This window comes from Streptopelia decaocto (assembly GCF_964273445.1).
Source record: "Streptopelia decaocto genome assembly, chromosome: 1".
NCBI classification, from domain to species: Eukaryota; Metazoa; Chordata; class Aves; order Columbiformes; family Columbidae; genus Streptopelia; species Streptopelia decaocto.
Window position 1 is genome coordinate 190,653,655 of NC_138663.1, and position 22,814 is coordinate 190,676,468.

At 38.1% G+C, this 22,814-nt stretch overlaps 1 protein-coding gene across 5 annotated transcripts in view; it reads right to left on the minus strand.

Moving 5' to 3' along the window:
• Positions 1 to 22,814, minus strand: part of CDK8 (cyclin dependent kinase 8) — an 80,982-nt gene that overhangs the window by 24,539 nt on the left and 33,629 nt on the right. For 4 of the 5 annotated variants that reach the window (XM_082043491.1, XM_082043490.1, XM_082043492.1 and 1 more), the window contains exons 3-4: positions 22,069 to 22,179; positions 18,967 to 19,107 (exon numbers count right to left, since the gene is read on the minus strand). In XM_082043491.1, coding sequence (XP_081899617.1) covers positions 18,967 to 19,107; positions 22,069 to 22,179 — 252 coding nt within the window. Of the gene's footprint in view, positions 1 to 18,966; positions 19,108 to 22,068; positions 22,180 to 22,814 lie in introns of those variants that run through there. The other variant, XM_082043493.1, reaches the window with a different exon arrangement.

Consider the following 22,814-nt stretch of genomic DNA (forward strand, 5'->3'; position numbering starts at 1 on the left):
ATGCAGATTAAACATTACCATATCACTTCATACTGGAGAGAAAAATAATCTAAATTACTTCTATTTACAAGTGTGTATCAGTTCAGACAGCTGCAAAACTGGAAAGCATTGTCTTCACACTCTTTTTCTCTCCATCTTCCCTTTCTTTCTTTTACTAGGGAGGCAAGTTAAGTAATTGAGCTAGAATTCAACCGGTTAGAAACATAACCACTCACTTCTTAAATCCTACATTTTCTGCTGTCCTGCTTCGCATAATCCAGTCCTGGTATCTGCAGTCAGAAGACTCCTCAAATGCTACCATGTTTATATAGATCAAACCTGCAGTGCTTATTTTGAGGGAAAATAATCAGGAAATTCACAACTAAAGCTAAAAATTTATTCTGGACTTGTTTTGAAATGGTGTGATTTAGATACCCACTCATACTGTACATCCTGGACAAAACAGGGGCTCTTAAATAATCGTGAACTGTAAGAATTATAAAAAGGCTGAGCTCTTGCCCTGATTTCCCAGTTTACATTGATCTGGAGAAAAACATACCCCAAAAAGACAGTTTAGGCTACCTAAAATTTGATATAATAAATCTTAATATCTTACTGTAATTTAGTAAACACATATGCTGGGAAACTGTCAGGTCTTCCTTAATCTATAAGGCTCTAGTGTAAAAATATTCAAAGAGACAAAAGACCACAATTTGCTATCGATGTAGTAGCGATTCACACTGTGTAAAACAAGGTGCAAAAAATTAATAATCCAGAAAAAAAATTCCTTGATAAACTTAATTACTACTGCTTATGAAAGGCTTCAACTTGGATTTCTGAAACTGTACAATCCACGTACAAAATACATAAAAGGAATTTGAGGTGTTGCACATTGATCAGGTTAAAGGCAGAAGAAAACATCATAGCTTGACTGTGATGAAAGATGCAAAATATATCCCTTTATCTTTTCTACAGCAATAATAATAATAACAGATGCAAATTGTGCTGCATTAGCTCAAGGAGATGCAGAAGAACTTGTATCCCACACCACTACCCCGTTTTGTTTTCTTTAACCAAGGTATACACTCCAGGTAAGTATTGCTTCAACATAAAAAAACGTGGTATGTGGGCACCCAGCATTCAATTTTGATTGCTTCTAGAAAAGTCCTAGAAATAAACAAGCAGCATAAATCTTTACATTCAGAGTTAATGTTGAAATTTAAAGCAATTCAGACTGCTAAGTAAGAAAACACGCTACGCTGTGACTCGAAAAGAGTGTATGTACATCTTTTACAAAAGCTGCTTCAATATACTGGGATGCTAATAAGCTACATGCCTAATATTTTTAGAGTTAACGATATATTACTCAGGCACCAACATTTTTTCAGATAAAAAATAAATTGACCGAAAGTACAATTTCTGATGCTGCATTTTCACAGGTTGATAATACTCTACAAAAATGCTTCTAACATCCTCATGATGTTTTTACCTTAAGATATTTTACTATTTGGGTTTTTATAGACAAGGAGCCATATTCACACAAAGACTCTATTATGTCACTTGATTAATCAGCACAGCACTGGGAAACAATTCCTGCCCCAAAGATCTTCTACTCCAAGTTCAAGGTAGGTACAGATAAGAGAAACACAAAGAGAAGACGCAGTACTGGTTGGCAAAACACACAGCTACAATTCAATTCACACTCAGATTTTTTTCTCTCAGAATTTACAGAAAACATTTAAAAATGCAGACAATTTAGAAATCCGTGTAGGAGGCTTCTAAAGCCACAAAATAAAACACAGCAACAAAAAAAACCTCAAGTAGCTCCAGAATAACCATTCACAGCAGTTCACCTCTTTCTAGTGTCAAAGGCCCTTCACTGAAACAGAAGATTCTTACTACAGACAAAAATACTGATATAGTCACAGCACTGTAAAGAGATACAAATCACAGTTAAAGATTATAAAATTAAATTTAAAAACAGAAGTCTTATTCTGAAGATTCATATTCTAAAATAATTGCATTAGTATCCTGGAACAACATTGTTAGTTTAAAGAATTTTCCAAACAAGACCATTAATCCGTATTTAAATTCAACAGAGGAATATCTACCAGAAAGCAGTTAAGGGACAGTATTGGTGTTCCTAAAACATAAGCATTTTGAGGACTCCCTGGAAAACATTTGAGTCCACCAACAAAAGTTAAAAAGTGGGTCAGAGATTCTTGTTAGATACCTTTGACTCAAGTTCATCATGTGCAGAAAAAAAGCAATTTCCCAGATTTGTCTCTTTGGGCAAATTATTACCTATCAGAAATTTACTAGCAAAGAAAAAATAAGAAGTCACTAGAAACAGAATGGAGAAATCTGGACAAACTTCAGTTAAATTTGTTAAATTTCAGTGTGTTTTTAGTTATACAGAGAAAATGAAAGTTTAAAGTGCTTACTCCAATCACTTGGGCTGAGCAAGTGAAGAAAAATCTTGCAGCAATTTTTATATTGTGTTCTGAAAACACACCACTTCAAAACAGTTATTTTTTTATAACTGAAAAGTATCAACTTTTTAAAGTCACCCATTTTTGTTCTAATAGAGGCACATTTGCTCCAAGTAAAACAATCTGCTCACACCAGACAAATGCAAATGAGAAAGCTGTTATGATCCTAAACCAAATGTGAAGAGCCGTGCAGCGATACGCAGCTGAGTACTTCAGAGACAACTCTCTGACAACCCCACAGAACAAAAGTTAAGAAAAATCACCCTTCTCCCCACAACACCCCACTCAGCAGCAGGGGAATAGTTCATCCTCATGGAACAATGGCCTTATGACCATGACACAGCACCAAATCTTTTATCTTGTCCTCGATCTGGCTTTGTAGGACTCCTTGTGTGATTTCTATGCAAAATCTAATCTTGTGCACTTAATCACTTACTACTGAAGAGAAACTGAAGATCCTCACTGAAATATTTTTAAGCTCTTCTAATTTAATCATTATTTGCAAAGCACGAACAGAAATCCTAAGCAGCAGGCTAGTTTCAAATAAAGGAGCTAAAAAAACCACAGGTTATACCAAAAGGTTCATAGACGTATGAAGAACTTCAAGCTATCACCCTCTTTCACCTGCCTGATGTGACAGACGATATCGCGCTCTCTTCACCCTGATCCTAGAGTCTCTGATGATGATGGCTGCGCAATTCCCAGGCAATCCTTTCCCTTCCCCCCTTCTCTATGGCAGAGTTTGTTCTTTGCTTCTAATGCAACAAATAAGGTTGCTCCTACTGCCTCTTCTCTTACGCACCAGCAGAAAGAGCAACCAACCATTCCTCCCCTGCAAGGACTTAGACTCATTTATACCAGAAGATGGAAGCTACCAAACGTAGAATCATAGAATCATTTTGGTTGGAAAAGACCTTTCTGATCATCAAGTCCGACCACTGACCTAACACTGCCAAGTCCACCACTAAACCATGTCCTCAAGCACCTCATCTTAAACTTCTGAAGATCTGCATCTCTCTGCAGTTCTATCACCTGGATTAAAAGCGCTCCCTGCTGCTCAGTGCTTCCCAGGGGGTTACTTTTTCTAGATATATGATCCTTCTTGTTGCTTCCCTCTGGCTGTTATGCCTGGGGCCACCTACGTGCTTGAACTTGAGTGCTCCAAATTATACCCTGCTGCTGCTGAGGCTTCAGTAACACCAAATACAGCAGAGAGACCACTCTACATGCCTTGCACAGCATCTGCCACTTTATACAATCCCAGGATGCTAGCTGTTTTTGCCTCACTGTGTAAGGCTATGGACTCACTCGAAGGTTATGAACGATGCATTTTCTTCACGTCTTTTTTACAGGACTGCTGCTTTTTTTTTTCCTTTTTATTTTTTTCAAACCATTGTTCCATTTGAACAAACACCACAGTCACATGCTACTTCTTAACATACACTGGAAATGTTTGTATTCATTCAGAGGGGAAACTCAGACTTCAGAGTTACTTGGTTTCTATCTTGAAGACAAAAAATGCAAACATGAAAATTATCCAAATCTATTAATTTTTAAGATGTGATCATATTAAAACAAAAAAAAGAGAGACAGCATTTCTGTTGCTCACAGCAAGTTACTACAAGCAGGAGATGATTACTTATTCTATATTGGCATGCTAGATGTCTGGAAATCACAGGACGCTTTCTCACACTCCAGGAAAGGCCTTCTGCTCTTGGGTCCTTCTTCCACCAACTTTTACTCATCAAAGCAGTGAAGAAAAAACCTGGCGTTTCTAGACAGCTTAGCCATTACAATCTTTCATACTTAGTACTTTTAGCATCAAACCAGGTCTGTAAGAAATATTACTCCATGTACTTTTGCTACTAGGCTGTTTCTGAACTCGTTAGTTTTCAAAGGTTGATTTTAAACATACCTATCAATGAGTAGCCAAAATTTCTTTGAATTATCTGTGGTAGTATAACATAGATGCTACCTTTTTTCCCTCCACTTATTAACTGTTTGCAGCAGTCCCATGTATATTTATGAACAGGCTCACCTTCTTTATATCTCCATTTTAATGCACCTTTTAATAAGGTTTTAGCATCATGCTAATCAATTTTCATTTGGACAATCCCATACTTAAGGGTATGGTTACTAAAACATTACTCAGTAGCGGGTTCACATTGATAGGGTGAGTCACACGACTTCCATTAACCACTAATATTTGTGCATCGTTAATGGCTGTGCCACCAGTTTTCAGAACTGACCAGACTCCCACCCACTTCTACCTGTGATGAGCCAAGTTAATGGAAAAAAGGATAAAATTAGTTTTCATTTTTACAAAGTAGTTTAGCTTAAGAAGAACAATACTTAGCCAGGTGCTTTTATCCCTGAATTTTTGCTTTTGCAATCATGGCCTCAACAATGATTCTATTAAGATTTATAATGACTGACTTTTTAATATTTTAAACTTTCAAGTCTTATAGAATACAGGAAGAGATACAAATGAACACCACCACAATCATACAAAAAAAAAAATTCAACTTCTTCAGCTGTATGTGAACCTGACAGGCATGAAACACAAATAAGTTTATTATGTCTTGCTGTGAAGTTTGCAATTCAATTATATTGAAGAAAAAAACCCATACACGCATACACAAAACACCACAACAGCAAAACAACTCCAACAAGGTTTAACAGGACAGTTGCCAGGGCTTACTAAGTTGTAGCCTACTAGAAAGAACACTTCTGTGACATGTAAATCTAAAATCTGGACGTGGTTTATCACTTGCCAGTTAGGTCTTAGGACGAGTAAAACTGCAGCAAAAACCTCCCAGGCTTCAGCCTTGCAAAACTCACACCCCAACTCAGGGTCTGTGACCCACGCAACAATTGTGCTTCTAAGGTAAATCTGTCTGAACAACCCTGCTGATCTTCAGGTAATTAAAACATTCATCAAAACATTTCCTTATTATCAAGGTGCATTCTTAGGGATTGGAACTGGGTTTTGTTTGTTTTAATCATTTTATAGTTAAAGAAAATAATTCAATTCTCTTTCCACTTTAAACAAAACCGACCACTTCAATACTAAATAGTACTTTAGCACAATTTAAATGCCAATACAACCCTATTGAAATGATAGTATCAGCACCTTTCTGCAGTTGATTTCCTTGATTTCAACGATGTGCAATCACAAAATAATTCATTTCAGCCACATCTATTAACAGATTTGAAAATAAATTATCATCAAAAGACCACCACAAACACTGGTGAAAACAATAGCTCCATAGAATCCAAGATGTATAAAATCTAAACATTAAAGTCTTCTTTTAAAATTAATTCTATAATTAATTAAAATTGTAATTAATGTTAATATTAAAATACATGAATTGTGAAAAGCACTGGAAAAAATTAAAAATAATCTCTTAATACTTCCTGTTAATTATCTTCTTATAAAGACCATCTCAGAGCTATTTAAAAAAAAATAAATCAAGAATCTAAAGTTCTCATTAAAACCAGGAACCATCAAAATTACCAATAACAGCCAAACAAAAACAAAACCCTAAATTATCAAAGCACACATGCTCACAATTTTTCAAAGTACAGAGAGTATTTGGATAGGATAGAGGATAGAGGTATGCCGTATCCATGCCAGGAAGCCTTCTGCCAGTTACCACCACCATATTTTATCTCTGTTTCAGCCTGATGAAAGCTGTTGGCCTCACTACTACATTTTCATGCTCTGAACACATCCCAAGAATGTCTTTCAGTTGCTATCACTTAGTTACTACCAGCTTGGGGCAATGTGACTTACTGAAGCCTGTGCACAGGCTAATACACAGGCCTTTCTATCACTTTCATTGGAACTGAATTAGAGTTGAAAGAAAAAAAATCTAGTTATACTGTTTAGGCCAACTCTCCCGCTCCCTAAAAATGTACATCAGTACATCAGGACAGGCTGCGGGGCCCGACTTCCTGTACGAAATTCAAGGAGGCAAAGGTGGATATGACAGGCAAAAACATAATTAGAACAACTTCAGAGTAGAATGCTGCTATCATGTCAAATATCATTAACTCAAAAGTGTCATAACAAATTTAAACAGTCTTGCAGAAATATATTTCCTGTGAGTTTTGCTACACGTGTTACTACCATCTCCAAAGATCAGGGTGACCCTGGATGCTGTGGACACCTCACAGCAGGATCAAACACAAGAAGAGAGCAGGCACCAAAACTGGTTTTTAGGTACTACGTGATTCTGGAGACAATTCCATCTCCTTTTTCAATTTACAGTTCTGCCTCACAAGTGAGGGTTTAGAATGGGTAATAAAATGCCTGAGTACCATTTTTGCTCACTCATTTTGTTGGAGAGGCCTTCAGTGGTATCGTAATCTCATACTTTCACACAAAAGAAGAAAACTGCCTTATTTACTTCCTGGTTTGCATGCAGCTGTGGTAGCCCATGCCATTTTCCTTAACAGCCCTATTTTATTTTTGATTTTCATTTAAATAGTACCCTCATCACTTCCCTATCACCCCACCTGCACTGGCCAATACAGAAATCCCCCTGTTCTGGCTAAAGAAAAGATTTAAAAAGGTAAAAGCCTACATAATTTATTATACTTACTTGTTAAAGCACCTTTGTGTGCAGAACAAACAGAATATTTGAAACAATGCCCCAAAGATTAAGTTTTGTGTCACTCATGTTGAGAGCAAGTCGGATAAAGTTGGGAGTTCACGTAGGGCAAGCTTTTATATGGGATAAGTGTGCCCTATTTACAAGGTGAATTTTTTTTCACAGGCTACTTTGAAACAGCTCAGATTTAATCAAAGGGCTGTTTTCTTATCATCTTTTCAACTTTTCCTCTATGAATATAGATCTTTCATATAGATCATTGCATTTTCTTTCTACAGCGGGATGCAAAAAAACCTCCACATTATTATAGCTATTTCCTCTACTTTGAACAATTTATATTCCTATCTTCCACAGCATTTTACGCAGTGCTATAATAAACTTTGCCACAATCTTAGCAACATATTCAGTACTAAAAACCAACAAATCTAAACTGCAAACTGCATCTAGGTGTTTCTAAAATCATACTCTAGGGTTTTTACTAAATCCTACTGCAGGGTTTTTATTGACTAAGCTTACTTCAAAGGTAAATTTGTGATCAAAGAGCTTCTGGTCCTCCATACCTCTCTACTTTTTCCGCCTGGCTAGTACAGCTCATTACCTTTACAAGAGGAATTAGATCTGAGGTTTCGAGAATGTCTTTCCTCTGTAGAAGTCTTATCTCTATTTGTATTTATATATCTGGATATGAGAGTTATTTCAGCCAGTTTACCTACCACTACTGCGTGGCAACACACTGAGATGACTGACGGAGCCTTCAAACAGTGAAGGATTACTTACATGACTCTCTTTCCAGCACCATAATCACATATCTGGCCATCCTGGAAATCTAGCACATTAAAAAATAGGCTAATAACAAAAGAATAAGTTAAAAGCTATAGAGAAAAAAAATCTAGCCCATCAGTTAATGTATTTGCATCCCCAAATTTTCACCTAACTAGGGCATGACTTTTGTTATTACAAATACAAAAAACACATGCAAAGGACTTTAAAAGAATTATCATATATATATATATATATACACAGATAGATCTAAACACTTTCCATATATCAGATATCCATATATGACTGATATTCAAGATATTACTTATATTACACCCATACAGTTCTCATTCCATCATTACATTCCAGTTATCAACCTACTTAAATGCCCTGGAATTTAGAAAAATGAAAATATTTTAAAGATTGAGAAAAAACAACAGCAAAAGCATTTTAGCAAATCCAAATTTGATAAAACAGCACATTAAGTAATGCGGCCTCCTTAAATAAAGAATCCTGGTTCAGCATGTGGGCATCTTGTTTTCTGAAAAGGGCAGAAATGCAAGACAGAATGACAGAGTAACTACACTTACTAGGAAGAAAACTCACTTTGCAGTATTGAAAAATCCTCTGCTACTGAAATTAGAAGAAAGCAGAATATTTTCTAATATGGCGATAAAAAATAGTTGTGAAATACAGAAAAATTCCAAATCTTTATTGTGCTTAAGTGCTTGGGAAAATGACCTGGAGGTGGAAAAAGATGACTACGGTGATCTGACCACCCTTCAGTACATCCACACGGCTGCATCCTGCTGCTGCTTCTCCTCCTCCTCGCCCATTCTGTACGACAAAGTTTGCACAGGTTTTAATGCATATTCCTTTGGCAAACAACTTGTTCTCCCTTCTGAAGCCTTTGCAAGGGCAATATAAATGGACTCTGAGATTGCTGCAGTAACAACTACTAAATGAATCTATGACTGAAAATGCCAAGTTTGGCACACGTGAAGTGATGTGATCCCTCAGCTGTCAGACAATTTTGGGTAGCCTAAAGATTTTCATAACACCACATTTTTAAACACTTCCTTGTGAAAGCTGCTTAATAAACAACCAGTAATAGAAACCTCAAGCCTTTTGGACAGTTAAACAATTATGGCGATTTTCACAAGGAGCTCCTATAACTTCACAAGTAACATAATTGAGTAAACCTTTCGAAATCTCTTAATAGTCCAATCTTCCTCACATAGTCAGGAAGAACAAAGTGCCATAGGCACTATCATGAATTGTAAGTGGTATTGCTTTTGTGAGCAATATGAGGATCAAAAATTACCCCCCAAACACTTTTCCATATTAAAAAAAACCCCACCTTTCCTCAATTCTACATTAAAACAATCTTCACCAAAATCCTTGACATTTTCTGGTTAAATTTGATACTACTTGTGTAACACCTACTATTTTCTCAAAACACTTTGTTACCTGTGTAATTTTCCTACCCAAAAATTTTCAATTATTCGACTTTCTGCTTTGCTACATGTTCCCCCTGCCCTCCATTAAATCAGTCCACTACAGGATTCTCCATACTTTCATTCAGAGACGCTGCAGAACAGATACATTATATATCATTTTAAATCGGCAGTGCCTTTTTGAACATTCTTCATAACTAACAGGAGTTCTAAGTTTGGCTGAGTTAATTTTATCGGCATCAAGATTTTACAGTCTGACCAGCCCTTATTCTCTTGGGGAAGGGCTAAATGACACTCATGAGGTTTCAATAACTCCAGTAAAAAACAAAGATTAAAAGATTTCACCGAAAAAAGAGTATTTTTTAAAAATAATCTTTTATGTACTTTATGTATGATTAATTCAGCTGTTCTCTTTTTCACCATGAAATCTTTCAGTCTGGAGCTTCTGAACAAGACAAGGTGTTCTGTGATGGGTGCAGCTCCTGAAGCCCGTGTCCTCAGCAGCTCAGCCCTACATGTTCCTCCTGCATTTCCCACCTGCACATTCCAGCTGCTCCTACACCTGCCGCTCCCCCAGACAGAACCCTTTGAGCTCCTTCGCCACCTGCCATCGGTGGCCATGGCCCAGTGTGCAGTCACCAGCGATGCTCAGAGCGCAGTCCAGCTAAACTGAAACAGCCCCAGTGCAACTCTGTGTATTTCTCCCAGAACATGTCCTCCTCTATTTTACATCTGCTTGTCATGAAGTTCGAAAGAATTTGAACATTTGGATACCGTATCATTTTAGTAAATGGATCTGAAATTTGTTAACAGATTAAAAAATTTGCTAACAAACACAAAAGTCACTTGGGGAAACTGGCAAAAAAAGGCATGCCCGGGTAAGCTTTGTCTCCTTGAGCAGCCACACAGAATCAGTAGACCAACATAAAGGTTTTTTACTGTGAAATATGCAACACCATTTGCATTTTTTCAGCTATTTTTCCTAGAGACAATAGCAGCAATGCTATCTATCATTTCTCCTACCTAAAACTCCAAAGCACCACCTTGTTTCCAGTTTAGAAGTCAGTATGCAATACGTGGACAGACATGTTTCTGGTGCTGTTATTAAATATATGTTCCACCAAACAAGGGCAAACTTCTCAAAAGCCACTACAATGACATCAGTTCTCGATGAAAGGCACTGAAAAGCCCTGCCTTGATTTGATACCCTGTAATGTAAAAATGTGAATGGTTATAAAGACCAGTCCTGAAACATTCCCCTTAGTACTGAAGGGCTCTAGGGGAAGGAGGAGAGAGGAAACAAAAGCAGTACTTTTCACAACAGCATTTACAGCCATATGAAGAAAAACTACAAGCTACTTTCAGCCTCAAATTTGCAGTTGCCCTTTCGCAACAATTCTTCACTACCTGTTAACTGGTCCAACATCACAGGTTAAAAATTATTTGATTTACGATAACATAGAAACATCAGGAAAAAAAGTACTCTGCTTTCATTGCTTCTTGTGTCTGACAGTTCTGCAGCAGGTAAGTGAAAAACATCTCACTAAAATATCAATAAACATGTAAGGTACCTTAACGTCTCCAAATACTGTGTTGTACTCATTTGTCCCCAAGACACCCAGCGGATAAATAAGCGGTCTTTTTCCATTTCTTTTTTAGACCTTGTGCTTCTTTGATGTAGAAATTTTCATGGACAACAGAACTCCAAGTTCAGAAACTTCAGCTGCATCTCCTCTGGCCACTAACAGTCTGAGAATAAGTCTGCCTGGGTTTGCTCACTTTACTGGCAAGCTAAATTAGCAAAGCTGTTCTAACAATGTATATATACATTGCTCCACTACGACCTTCCATTTACAGTTCAGACAAAGACTGTATTTACTGACATTTCAAAACAAGGTATGTTAATAAATAGAGCACAGAATGTGTTGCCAGTATCACAGTCAGTTGTAAATGACAAGGTTGAGGGACTCCACTTTTATCATCGCAGAGGATTCATTATTTTGAGAAGTATTTATGGAAAAGAAATGCTGAGCTAAGAAGCACAAAAGTTATTGATAAACCACATTTAGTTTTCAACAAACAAAACAGAAGTCGGTACACAAACCAATATAGTCAGACCCTTTGGAAACACCTGCAGAAGATAACGAAAGGCTGAAAAAATTACTCATATTTATTATACTCTAATAAGGTTGCACTTGACCATCAAGCAAATGGGGCTTAGAATAAAACCAGCTGTCTAATAGGTGGATTTGGAAACTCTGTGAGATTTCTGAGCTCTCCCTGCACCCCTGTTTTCATATGAATCAAGTTCATAAGCAAGCTTTATACTTGCAAATAGAAAAACATCTACCAAAAGTTCCCCTGTTCAGCACTTCATCTTACTATAAACAGGAATTTAACAGCATCATGTGGCCAAAGATTATCAAAAACTTACAGCATTGGTTTCCTTTTTTTGCTAAACACTGGTTGCACGGATAAGAAAATATTTTCAGGTCTATCTGTTCATGTCACACATTTTCAAAAACCTTGGAGTTTTACACTGTCCTTTCACGATTCTTGCTTAAAACTTGTTAAATCACTTTGCACTTTCTTATGAGATCTGAAGATAAAGATGATCAACCTGTAAAAAGCTATGAAAGATTACATTCATATTCAAGAATTACTTGAATGGACATGGCATACAAATTTTAAAAATCTGCTCCTATCGGTAAAGATGGCCAATTTATGGAATCACCAGGAAGTCTTGCAATGAAGACCCAAATACAACTGGAGAAGTAGACTGAATATTGTATTTTCATTTACCTTTTCCATGTGATTTCAGTGTGCCTTTAGCACAACAGGAACACTACTCCAGCTAAGAATAAAAGACGTAGGGCAAATCCAAGACAGGTCTAAAAATACTAATCTCTGTAACACTTGAATCCTACAAATGGATGAATTTTTTAATTGCTCAAGACTTGAGTATCTCTTTCTATAATATTGTGGTTCCAGATGCATTTCATACCCAATGTTGGTTACGATTTGATGATTCAGTAGTAATATATCTTTCATTTTATGACCACACAGCTTCCAAAAACCTTGTAAAGATACATCATCTTTTTTTTCTTCAAGAAAAGCAAATGGCACTATATTCTCCCTCTCATCATGATGCAGTCAAGGTACATCACAAAAACACCCTCTTTCACGGAAAAGGTTTTGTATTTCACTGTTTTCTTCACGTTGTTCCTCATTCTACAAGAGCTATTTGATCTTTGATATTATTCTTGCTCACACCTCACCATTCCCTCACCACAGCTTCTCTTCTATTGATTTGTCATGAGTTAGATTTTAGATTTCGAAAAAGCAGTAACCGAATTTTCAAAGAAAGATCAAACGGTGAAGATACAACACATTCACGGAAGGCTGAGGTTGAAAGTTACCTCTGGAAATCATCTGACAACTTGTGCAGGGTGTGCTGCTCTGTCCCATTGCCCAGGTCATTAATGACAATACTGACCAGCACTGAACCCAGTATCAGCCCTCGGGACACTCCACCAGAGACTCATGTCCAGCTCAAATTCATGTCACTGATCACAACCCTCTAAGCCCATCAGCTCAGCCAGTGTTGAATCCACTTCACTTAGCTGTGCACTTACCTAGTCTGTACTTCATTAGTTTGTCCACAAGGATCTTACGGGATGCAGCGCTGAAAACCTTACTAAAGCTCTTCCCACATCCATGGAGGCAGGCACTGAAGGTTTCAGGCTGGCTTAAGCATGATTTCCCCTTCATAAATCCATGCTGACTGCTCTCCATCACCTTCCCAGTGATCAAGGAGAGAGTGACTGGCATGTAATTCCCCAGATCTTCCTTCTTGCCCTTCTTGAAGATTGGAGTGACATTTGTTTTTTTCCCCTCAGGAACCTTCCCTGATTGCTGTGACCTTTCAGAGAGAGTAGTGGCCTCACCATGCTTAGCTTACATGAAGCAAATTATTTTATATAGCTCTATTGCCTTCTGTATGGTGAATTCAAAGATCTCTATGCAGTATGCCTTCCACTTCTCTGACTGGAAGGCTCATGGTACTGCAGCAATATACTCTGTATTTCTGTGGGGTTGTGTGAAATTTAACAAGGGCAAGTGTAGAGTCCTGCATCTGGGCAGGAACAACCCCAGGTTCCAGTATAGGTCGGGAGATTACATATTAGAGAGCAGTGTAGGGGAAAGGGACCTGGGGGTCCTGGTGGACAACAGGATGACCATGAGCCAGCACTGTGCCCTTGTGGCCAGGAAGGCCAATGGCATCCTGGGGTGTATTAGAAGGGGGGTGGTTAGTAGATCGAGAGAGGTCCTCCTTCCCCTCTACTCTGCCCTGGTGAGACCACACCTGGAATATTGTGTCCAATTCTGGGCCCCTCAGTTCCAGAAGGACAGGGAACTGCTGGAGAGGGTCCAGCGTAGGGCAACCAAGATGATTAAGGGAGTGGAGCACCTCCCTCATGAAGAAAGGCTGAGGGAGCTGGGTCTCTTTAGTTTGGAGAAGAGGAGACTAAGGGGGGACCTTATTAATGTTTATAAATATATAAAGGGTGAGTGCCATGGGGATGGAGCCAGGCTCTTCTCGGTGGCAAACAATGATAGGACAAGGGGTAATGGGATCAAGCTGGAACACAAGAGGTTCCACTTAAATTTGAGAAGAAACTTCTTCTCAGTAAGGGTGCCAGAGCACTGGAACAGGCTGCCCAGGGGGGTTGTGGAGTCTCCTTCTCTGGAGACATTCAAAACCCGCCTGGACATGTTCCTGTGCGACCTCACCTAGGCGTTCCTGCTCCAGCAGGGGGATTGGACTAGATTATCTTTTGAGGTCCCTTCCAATCCCAAACATACTGTGATACTGTGATACTGTGTGTATGTCTGGGTTTTTTTGCCTTTTATTTTTTTTAAGTCACTGGTATGAGCATCAAATACTTAGTTTTGTAGTCTCTTCTGATCATTTCTACACTTTGATTAGTTACTGGTTTGAAAGTTTAATCCAGAACATAAGGAAAATGCTCAGAAAGGCAGGCAAGGGAATAGTCATGTTCCCTGCAAATAGCAGCATTAAGAAACACTAAAGAATGCTATTTTAACTGTAGAATATTTAAAATTATAGTAAATCACAACTCACTTAAAAGCATGTTATTACAGGCTATGCAAGAAAAGAAGGTTATGCCAGACATGTCTTTCTTTTCTGATCTCATGAAAGCACACACATAATGAAAAACACCTTGGAAACAAAATTCTTGGGAAATGCAACAGCTGACAGCCAACAGTGATCGGGTTTGGGTTGTCTGTTTGGGTTTTTGTTTGTTTGGGGCTTTTTGCAGGTTTTTGTTTGTTTGTTTTTTCTTCTTCTTTGAAAGCAAATAACCAATAAGTCATTACAATACCTTTTGGGACATATTGCCTACTATCTGTCTATATACTTAAGCAGGGTAGAAGACCACCCTGCTTTTAAAAGCAGCTAACTTATTTTGAGTCATGTGCACAGCTTTTCCTACTGTTTGTTTTTAAGCACTGAGGTTCATTCTTTCAAATGACCACAGTTCTGTAAGCACTAGATCAGGACCAAAGGGCACTCCTGTATTTCTGAAGTAATCCTTGAATATTGATGAGGAAGACATTCTTGGATTCAAGAGCTCTAATGTGGAAAACGGTAAATAGGCTGAGTAAAAGTTCCGTATATTTAACCCTGCCTAAAGCACATACTTATGTGATTCACAGCCAGAGCCTGGGCAGTGACTAAGATGTTGTCTACAAAAAAAAAAAACCCCAATGCCCTGGCAGTGGCTTCTCCTCATTTATTGTCAAAAGAACATCTTTAATGTTCCCACTAATCCCAAACCTGGCAGCAGGTACCCTTGGGATGAGTCCAGGCCCTAGGAAGCTACATCCCAACTGCATTAAAGCTTGTCTGCCTCAAAGCTTATTAAAAAACCAGTGCTCATCCCACAGCAGCAGTTTAGCTGAGATGCACACTACAGACACACTAAATAGGCTGCAGTATCCTGTGCTAGTTGCAAATGGTCACGTCCACAGCAACACAAGCCCAGACCAACTAACTAATTCACGGATGTTATTGAGAAAGGCTAAGAGCCTGTCATGGCTTTGGCAGGAGGAAAATGGGAAGCAGGAGCCCAGCGCTGTGTCACCCCTGCCAGACCTGGCCTGCCCAGCAGTAATTCACCTGCTCGGCACCCACTCGCACCATGCACAAAAAAACAGGCCAGGGAATTTAGTCTGAAAATTTGGGAACAGAAAAATGCTTCACTGTAGTGTCTCAGCTGCAGTACTACAAGAGCTGTGAGTTCTCTGGGTTCTTTTCTGTTTGGGAGTGGGCTTGGGGGGTGGTGGTATGTTTTTAAGTGTTGCTGCACCACCTGAGCACTTCAAATAGTAGGTTTGGTGCATCATCTATTATTGATTTAATATTTTGTTAATATATTAGTAATTTAAACTGCAGACTAATCTTACTCTCACCACACAAAACGAGTGAAGGGGGACTCATCACTTATCTGGGACTGGATTCTGACTGCATGGACAGGCCTACTATACACTAATATCAAGTAATGATGGACTTTTAAACGTTAACAGGTATGGCATATAAATTGCCGTACCATGCAAAGGGATCTCTATTTGGAGCCCATTACTTGAAGAAATCTTCCAAGCACACAGCTAAGTCCAACCTCTCCTTCCTCTTGCTACTGAGGAAGCAGATTGACGAAAAGAGATATACGGCCAGTCTTCTGCTTATGCTTATTTTTAGTGTGGAATAAGCACTTTGAGTACAGGAAGAAGCCCAAGAGCTGGATATCATAAAGTGGAAAAAATATGAGGAAAAGAAGTCAGCAAAATGCAGTATGTTTCAAGCACACTTGATAACTAAATTCAAAATATTATTAAAATTGTAATTGATGTACTTTGTGGTAATTACATGAAGTGTTATTTCCTTCCTGCTGCAGTCAGAGCATGAATAAACAATCTGCCTTCAATTGCTCTCAGTCATTAAATTACAAAAAGCTGAAGAATATGCAAGTCAAAAATGAAATTTTAAAAGGACTGACATTTATTTGTTGAAAATTTTTACTGGTATGTTTCAAAGACTTATGGAAATGCTAACTACTCAAGCACAGCACTATTCAAAGATAAAAAAATATAATCAACACCTCTCTTGCTCTGATGGAAATGGTGAATTGGCTTTCATGTAACCAGTGAAAGAAAAAAAAAAACAGCAAAGAGTTAACTATTTAAATAGATAAGTTACTACTAAGATTTGTGAGCACTTCCTTTGTAAAAGGCAACCTAGGACTAGAAAAAACACTGTACAAAACAATCAGTATCTTCCTACAGTTTTTACTGTTTCATATAGAATATACTCACTTTATACAAATGTTACATGAATTAAGATTCCTCAGTTCCACCGTTATGAAGACAAATTTCAGTCTAAGTTTATGGGGTTTTAACAGCCATTAAGTTTTACTGCCTGGTTTGTGGATGCCAGCAAGAAAGGAGTTACTGTATGCCATATTTTGTTTCTGATTACAAAAGTCAAGATCTCAAAAAACTCCAAAACATTACCTACCTAAAAGCCAACTTCATTAAGACATGTTAAAAAAACCCCAAACCCAGAAAATTGCACTTAGATGGAGTATAATTACTTTCCCAATAAATGAGCTTTCTTACCCTTGAAAAAATCCTTACCCTATGAGAAAAATATAACAAAGAACAGATTTTTCTGCCAAAGTTCTATACTCTTTAGCTTCCTAGCACTCCCAGGCACCGTCAACTCATAGTAGCTAGTTTATGAAATGAAAGCAAGCATATTACTTAAACAACTCTATGTGTGTTATCAGTACACATCTAAATCTAGGGTAACAGCTTTTGTAGGATTCTCACCACCACGGCTTGACAAGGTTCCAGGGGGAAGACCTCTCAGACTGTGCCTCAAGCTTTTGGTCTCTTCCTCAGATTACCAAAAGATAGCCAATTGTGATGGTGGTTTTTCTGCTGGAAGAAAACTTCATGCTGGACTGAGACCACCAACTCATTTCACATAGGTCAGAAAATGAGGTGGTAATAGTTTTTCACAGTTGCCAACTTAAACTGTATTTCAGCTACAGACCTAAATGTGAAAGGCTCTGTAATAAGTTACCAATCTCCTGAGCCATCCAGTTAACAACATGCATGGTTTTCTTTTTAAACTCAATTACACTTAACTTCATAAGTTCTCTGAAACTGTAGAAAGTAAAACTTTAGAAAAATTTAGATTTTTGATGACAGGTCGTTTGTTTTCTGTATGCCTCTTAAAAGTATACTGAAGACTACTACTGCAGGCAGAACATTAGAGTAAGACATTACATTTTTGTTTAGAACAGTGTGTCTAAGTAGTAACATGCACTATATATTTCTACACCATGTTTTGCTCCACTATTTTATGAGTCATGACAAAGCCACCACAATCTTTTGACTTTTTCCCTTAGTGCTGTGGCTTTTGTTCCATTTCTAAAACTAGGAGCAAATCAGAAACAGTATCCATACAATTATTTTAATAAACCAAAGCTTCCTTTTATTTATGAAAATGTTATTTATCAAAGACAAATCTTTTCCCATCAGTTTAAACAGAGACTAGCACTCTGTAAAAGCATTTATCTGGCATGAAAATAGAAGACAAATAACAAGTCACTGCCTACATTTCCAGAAATACTATTAAAGCTATTTCAAAGATAAAAAGTGACTCTGGAAGAATAACAAGGAAGCCAGACTTATTGCACCAAGTATAGAATAGCACTGGTAATCCTGACTCATGGGAATGAAAGGTCAAACTAACAATACTCTCATGAACTAATGAAACTTCAGTAATTAGAAGGATCACATATAGATAGTATTATACTTCAATAGCATTTGTTTCAATTTACTTCTAAGAATAAGAGGTACAGACAACTGGGTCAGGGAAACTACCCAATTTTAAGACAACAGACAGAACCAGTCGAGCCAGCTATGGGCATATTTCAAAGGCAAATATATAAGAATTGCTGAGATTCACCAGTATAAAACATTTTAAATAATTTGCTGGTTAAGAAACACTAACTGAGGTTCAAAATGTTTTGCTAATACTGTAGTTTGGATAAACAGTTTATTTGCAGAAATCTTCAAAAGCTGGCATGGCTGATAGATTATAAATATTAGGAGAAGATAATGGCCTTCAGAAGTTACCTTCATAAGTAAAACTGATAATTTTAGGGAGTTCTTATTTTTTCAGCAGTTCTTACAGCCAATCATCCTCTCCCCCACCTACACACATGCCATATTTAGTTATTTATCTTGCCTGCAGTAATACTACCAGAGGCATTTTCTGTACCTCAACATGCCTGTTGTTTAAATGAACACTTTTCAAAATAGTTTATTTAAAAAAAAATCAAAAAAGGAAAACAGCCATCTGATATACTTCGCTGTCATAAGCATATCAGTTCATAGCTGGCTTTTAAAATTCGTTCTACTAATCAAGGTTGTCTGACTGCAGCATAAAAATATTTATTAGTACATGCCCTTAGTACAAAGGTTTTTGTTTCCCAGCAATCTGTATAAAAAACAGTCCTTGCCCTCAATCATCATCCCAGTGCTAAAACCCATTGCGGATTCACTTACCAAATCCCTGTGTAACACCCAGTTAGCATGCAGGTAGTGAATACCATCTAGGATCTGATATAACAGAGACTTCACCATTCCCCGAGGTAACTGAACTGGTTTCTTGTTTGCTTTAGAAGCCCTGTGAAACTTGATTATATGCTGTAAAGGGGAAAAAGAAATCAAAATTAAAAAGTGTAATGTTTTAATCTACAGCATTACACAAAAACTGCTAGCAATTCCTTATGCATACTTCTTAGGCGTTTTTTTTCAACCTTTCAACATTCATTTTCAAAACTAGAAACATGTACCTTAAATACTAGAAAATTAATACTATACAAGGCAAAGTGATCACTGTCCCAAGGAATTATCTCAAAAATGGAATCAGTTATTGCTGTGGTTTCACCCTGGCAGGCAGCTAAGCCCCACACAGCCACTCACTCATTCTCCCACAGTGGGATGAGGAATACAAACCCAATACAACTGTCAGAGAAAATTCCCTTGCAGATCTGTAAAAGTTTGGAGGTTTTGGGGGTATTTTTGCTTGGGGGTTCTTTTTGGTAAGATAGGCGGACATCTTGTCTATCACAGCACAGAATTAAAAGTCCATCACCTATCTCCTGTATTATTCTACTGTTTGTTTTTTTCCTACAGTAGTAATGACACTGTAATATTCAACACCTAATGCCAAACAGAAATTCTTGCAAACTGTATTGGGAGTTTTAAACATTTAAAATAGAAGCCCCAATTTATTCCTTCTTTATTTACTATTTCCTTAAAGCACAATACACTCAGAACAGAAGCTGTTGACAAAGCAAAGCTATAAATCTGTCCATCTGAAAGCCAGCTACCAAGCCAGACACGGAAAACACCTTCAACAATTTTAAGTGAGTACACACGCAATGAAGTCTAGAAACAATGAGGAGTCCAAAAGGATATTTTGTCTTAGCACCTGAGTGCCAGGTGCCACTAACTTCAATAGCATAAGGTGTGCCACAGTCATGGCAACCATTTCTGTGTTTCCTTTTGAGAGAGGCAGCTTCTAGAACAAACTTTCTCATGCATTCATACTTCTTTTCTGTAATGGCTCACACCTGTGCAATCATCAAAACAGCCCTGATCTTGTCTATCCAAAACCTGGCACCAAACTTCTATCATGTGTTCTTCTTACGCTCCTGAGCTTTCATACTCCAGGTGCCAATTAGGTACTCAGCTAATCAAACCCCTTTGGGAAATTGCCTTTCCTCTCTTCCTGCAACCCAGCTCCATACAGGTTGCCTTCCTTTGCTTCAGGCATCGAACCTGGCTTTCATGGGAGGAAAAGGCACATCCCTGCTCTGCCAAAGGTAACAATGGGGCTGCACAGAGGAGAGAAACACTGATGACAAGGTGACAGTGCCTGCCCTGTCAGCCAAGCACCACACGCACAAGCGTCCCTCAGCCTGTGTGTGACACAGGTTTTGCCTCCCCTCACCTCCCACTTCCACAAAGCAAATGCTATTTTTCAGGCAGTGGCCAGAGAGAAATGAATCTTCAGAGACAGCCAAAAAGGCTGTCCAGGCTCTTCTGGACCTTTTTGCTCCTGCTCTAATAGACTCTGTGCCCTTTTCCCAGCCTTCTTTGAAAGCTGTTGTGCTAGATATGCCCAGCGCTGGAGGACTCGGCCCACAGCCGCTCTCGGGGCCCCAGGCCAGCCCAGGCCCTGCAGCTCTGCTGTCCAGACACAGCAAACAACCAGGAGCTGGTACAGCTGGGGAGTTCTGCAGTTTATACAGCTATGTGCATGTAAACCTCAAGGTCAAAACTGAGGGTCGCTCCTAAGTTACTGAAATTCAAAACAGCTTTTTGTGAACAGAGGTGCTTCTACAGTGATTTTGGTTAAGTATGAGGCAATGCAGAAATGTATAAACACAAACAAGGACAGGTCACTATTACTCACAGTCCTCCAAACAAATAAAAAGCCTTGCAGCACATTTTGAAACTAAAAAACCTCACACATTCTGAAACTTCTGCAGCTGAGCATAATATATATATGAGGAGCAGCAAAAAAGAAAAAAAATCCTTTTTTTTTTTTTTCCACATGAGAAAAAAAAGCTTTATTCCATTTCTTCAATATTTTGTTTGTTTTGTATATAAGCCTTAAAAATGTCTCAACAGTTCAGCTGTTTGGTCATCTTTTCATTGCCAAAATAAAATCAAGGCAAAATCTCAAGACCAACTATCAGAACTTCGAAGACATTGAACTAGGAGAAAATATCTTCAATTCAGCTTAGCTGAATGAGTTCTGAGGCAAATACTACTGGATTATTCCTAACTACAAGGAACACCATTTTCAAAAGAAATTAATTTTCATTTGGTTCGTACAGCTTAGCTGTTCATCTAAACTATATGCAGAGGAAAAATCAACTGATGATTCATTTTACACAAGTCTTACATGAGCACATTTATCAAAATTTCCATCTCATCTCAAATTGTCTCTGTTGTACCCCTTGACCCAAATTTTCTTCGTATCTTTTCAGGTTAGTATTACAATACTTTTTCCACTGAGAGCACCATTCGAAATGTCTATCAGATTTATTTTGCCTTCAACATGTTTATATTTTAAAGCTGATCTTGTAATTAGGAATAAACAGCTTTCCTCCCGAACACATGAAATTTCAGCAGTTGAGCTGTATAAAAAGCTCTTCCCACCGAAACATATGAATTAAATTTCAATTATATGCAGCAGTATTACTCTCAGTTCGTGTATTCACGGATGACATACATTGTAAGTAAACTCTAAAATGTTTGTAATTTTTCGAAGGGAATCCATCTGCATAATCTATTACATTTTCCTGCACCCTACTTTAGCTGTAATGGAGGGTTATATCTGCATTTATTTAACTAGATTTCTAGCTATTGAGAGCTGAATGCAGATTTTTATCTTCTTAAAGAGGTCACGGATTAACCATGTATCACGCTTACCCAACATTTTCCATTGCTCTTCCTTTAGTACTGAAAATGTTTCCAAACAAACATGGGGCAAAAGGCTATTCTGTTTTTAAATGGATGCATCTTCCCTGACCTTGTCCCTTTCCTACAACTAAAACTTGAAGCCTGGTACCTACAAGCAATTCACCTTACCCAGAGGTCATGCTCGGCGTAGTCAAACAGAAGCCACACTTTCCTGTCAGCATGAGAAAGAAACACCTTTTGCAGAGAAATGACATTTGGATGCTTGAGCTCCCGCAGCAACTGCAAAAAAAAGAAAGTCCACAACAGTTATATCCACACATCCAAAGCTGTGAAAGGGCTGGAAAGATGAATACTTTAATAGTTTTTGCTACATATTCTTCAATACAAACAAGAAAAGTTGAAATCTGCAAGTCACAGAAAACAGCACTTTTTTTTTTAAATGAAAAAACCAATCATTAGTTTGAAACCGAAGCTGAAAGCGGGTCATAACCCCCTTCAGGCATTCATTCCCTATTCATTTCCTACAAGCTGAAGTTTATGTAAACCTCACTATTATCCAGGATCAAGAAGACTCCACGAACAGCCAGCTGTGGCATCTGCCCTTTCCCATAGGCTATAATCTTTGATACAGCCACTCGGGACATCCAATTTTCTCCTGACCCCCAATTATCTGAAAATCCTGCATTTTGGTTGCGGCCATCCAAGCCTGAATGGGATGACTCATTTAAAGGCTAAAGGAAGATGTGGTTTGTAAGATTGAGTCAGCTGATCTGTAAGGTCACCACCACCTACAGAAGGTACAGCTCCCTCCCACAACATGTATTACACCAGTTACCGCACTAACAGAAGCCATCCACGAAACAGCTCCCAGGTTAAAAGAAAACTAACCCAGACACAAAAAAGCATTAATTTTC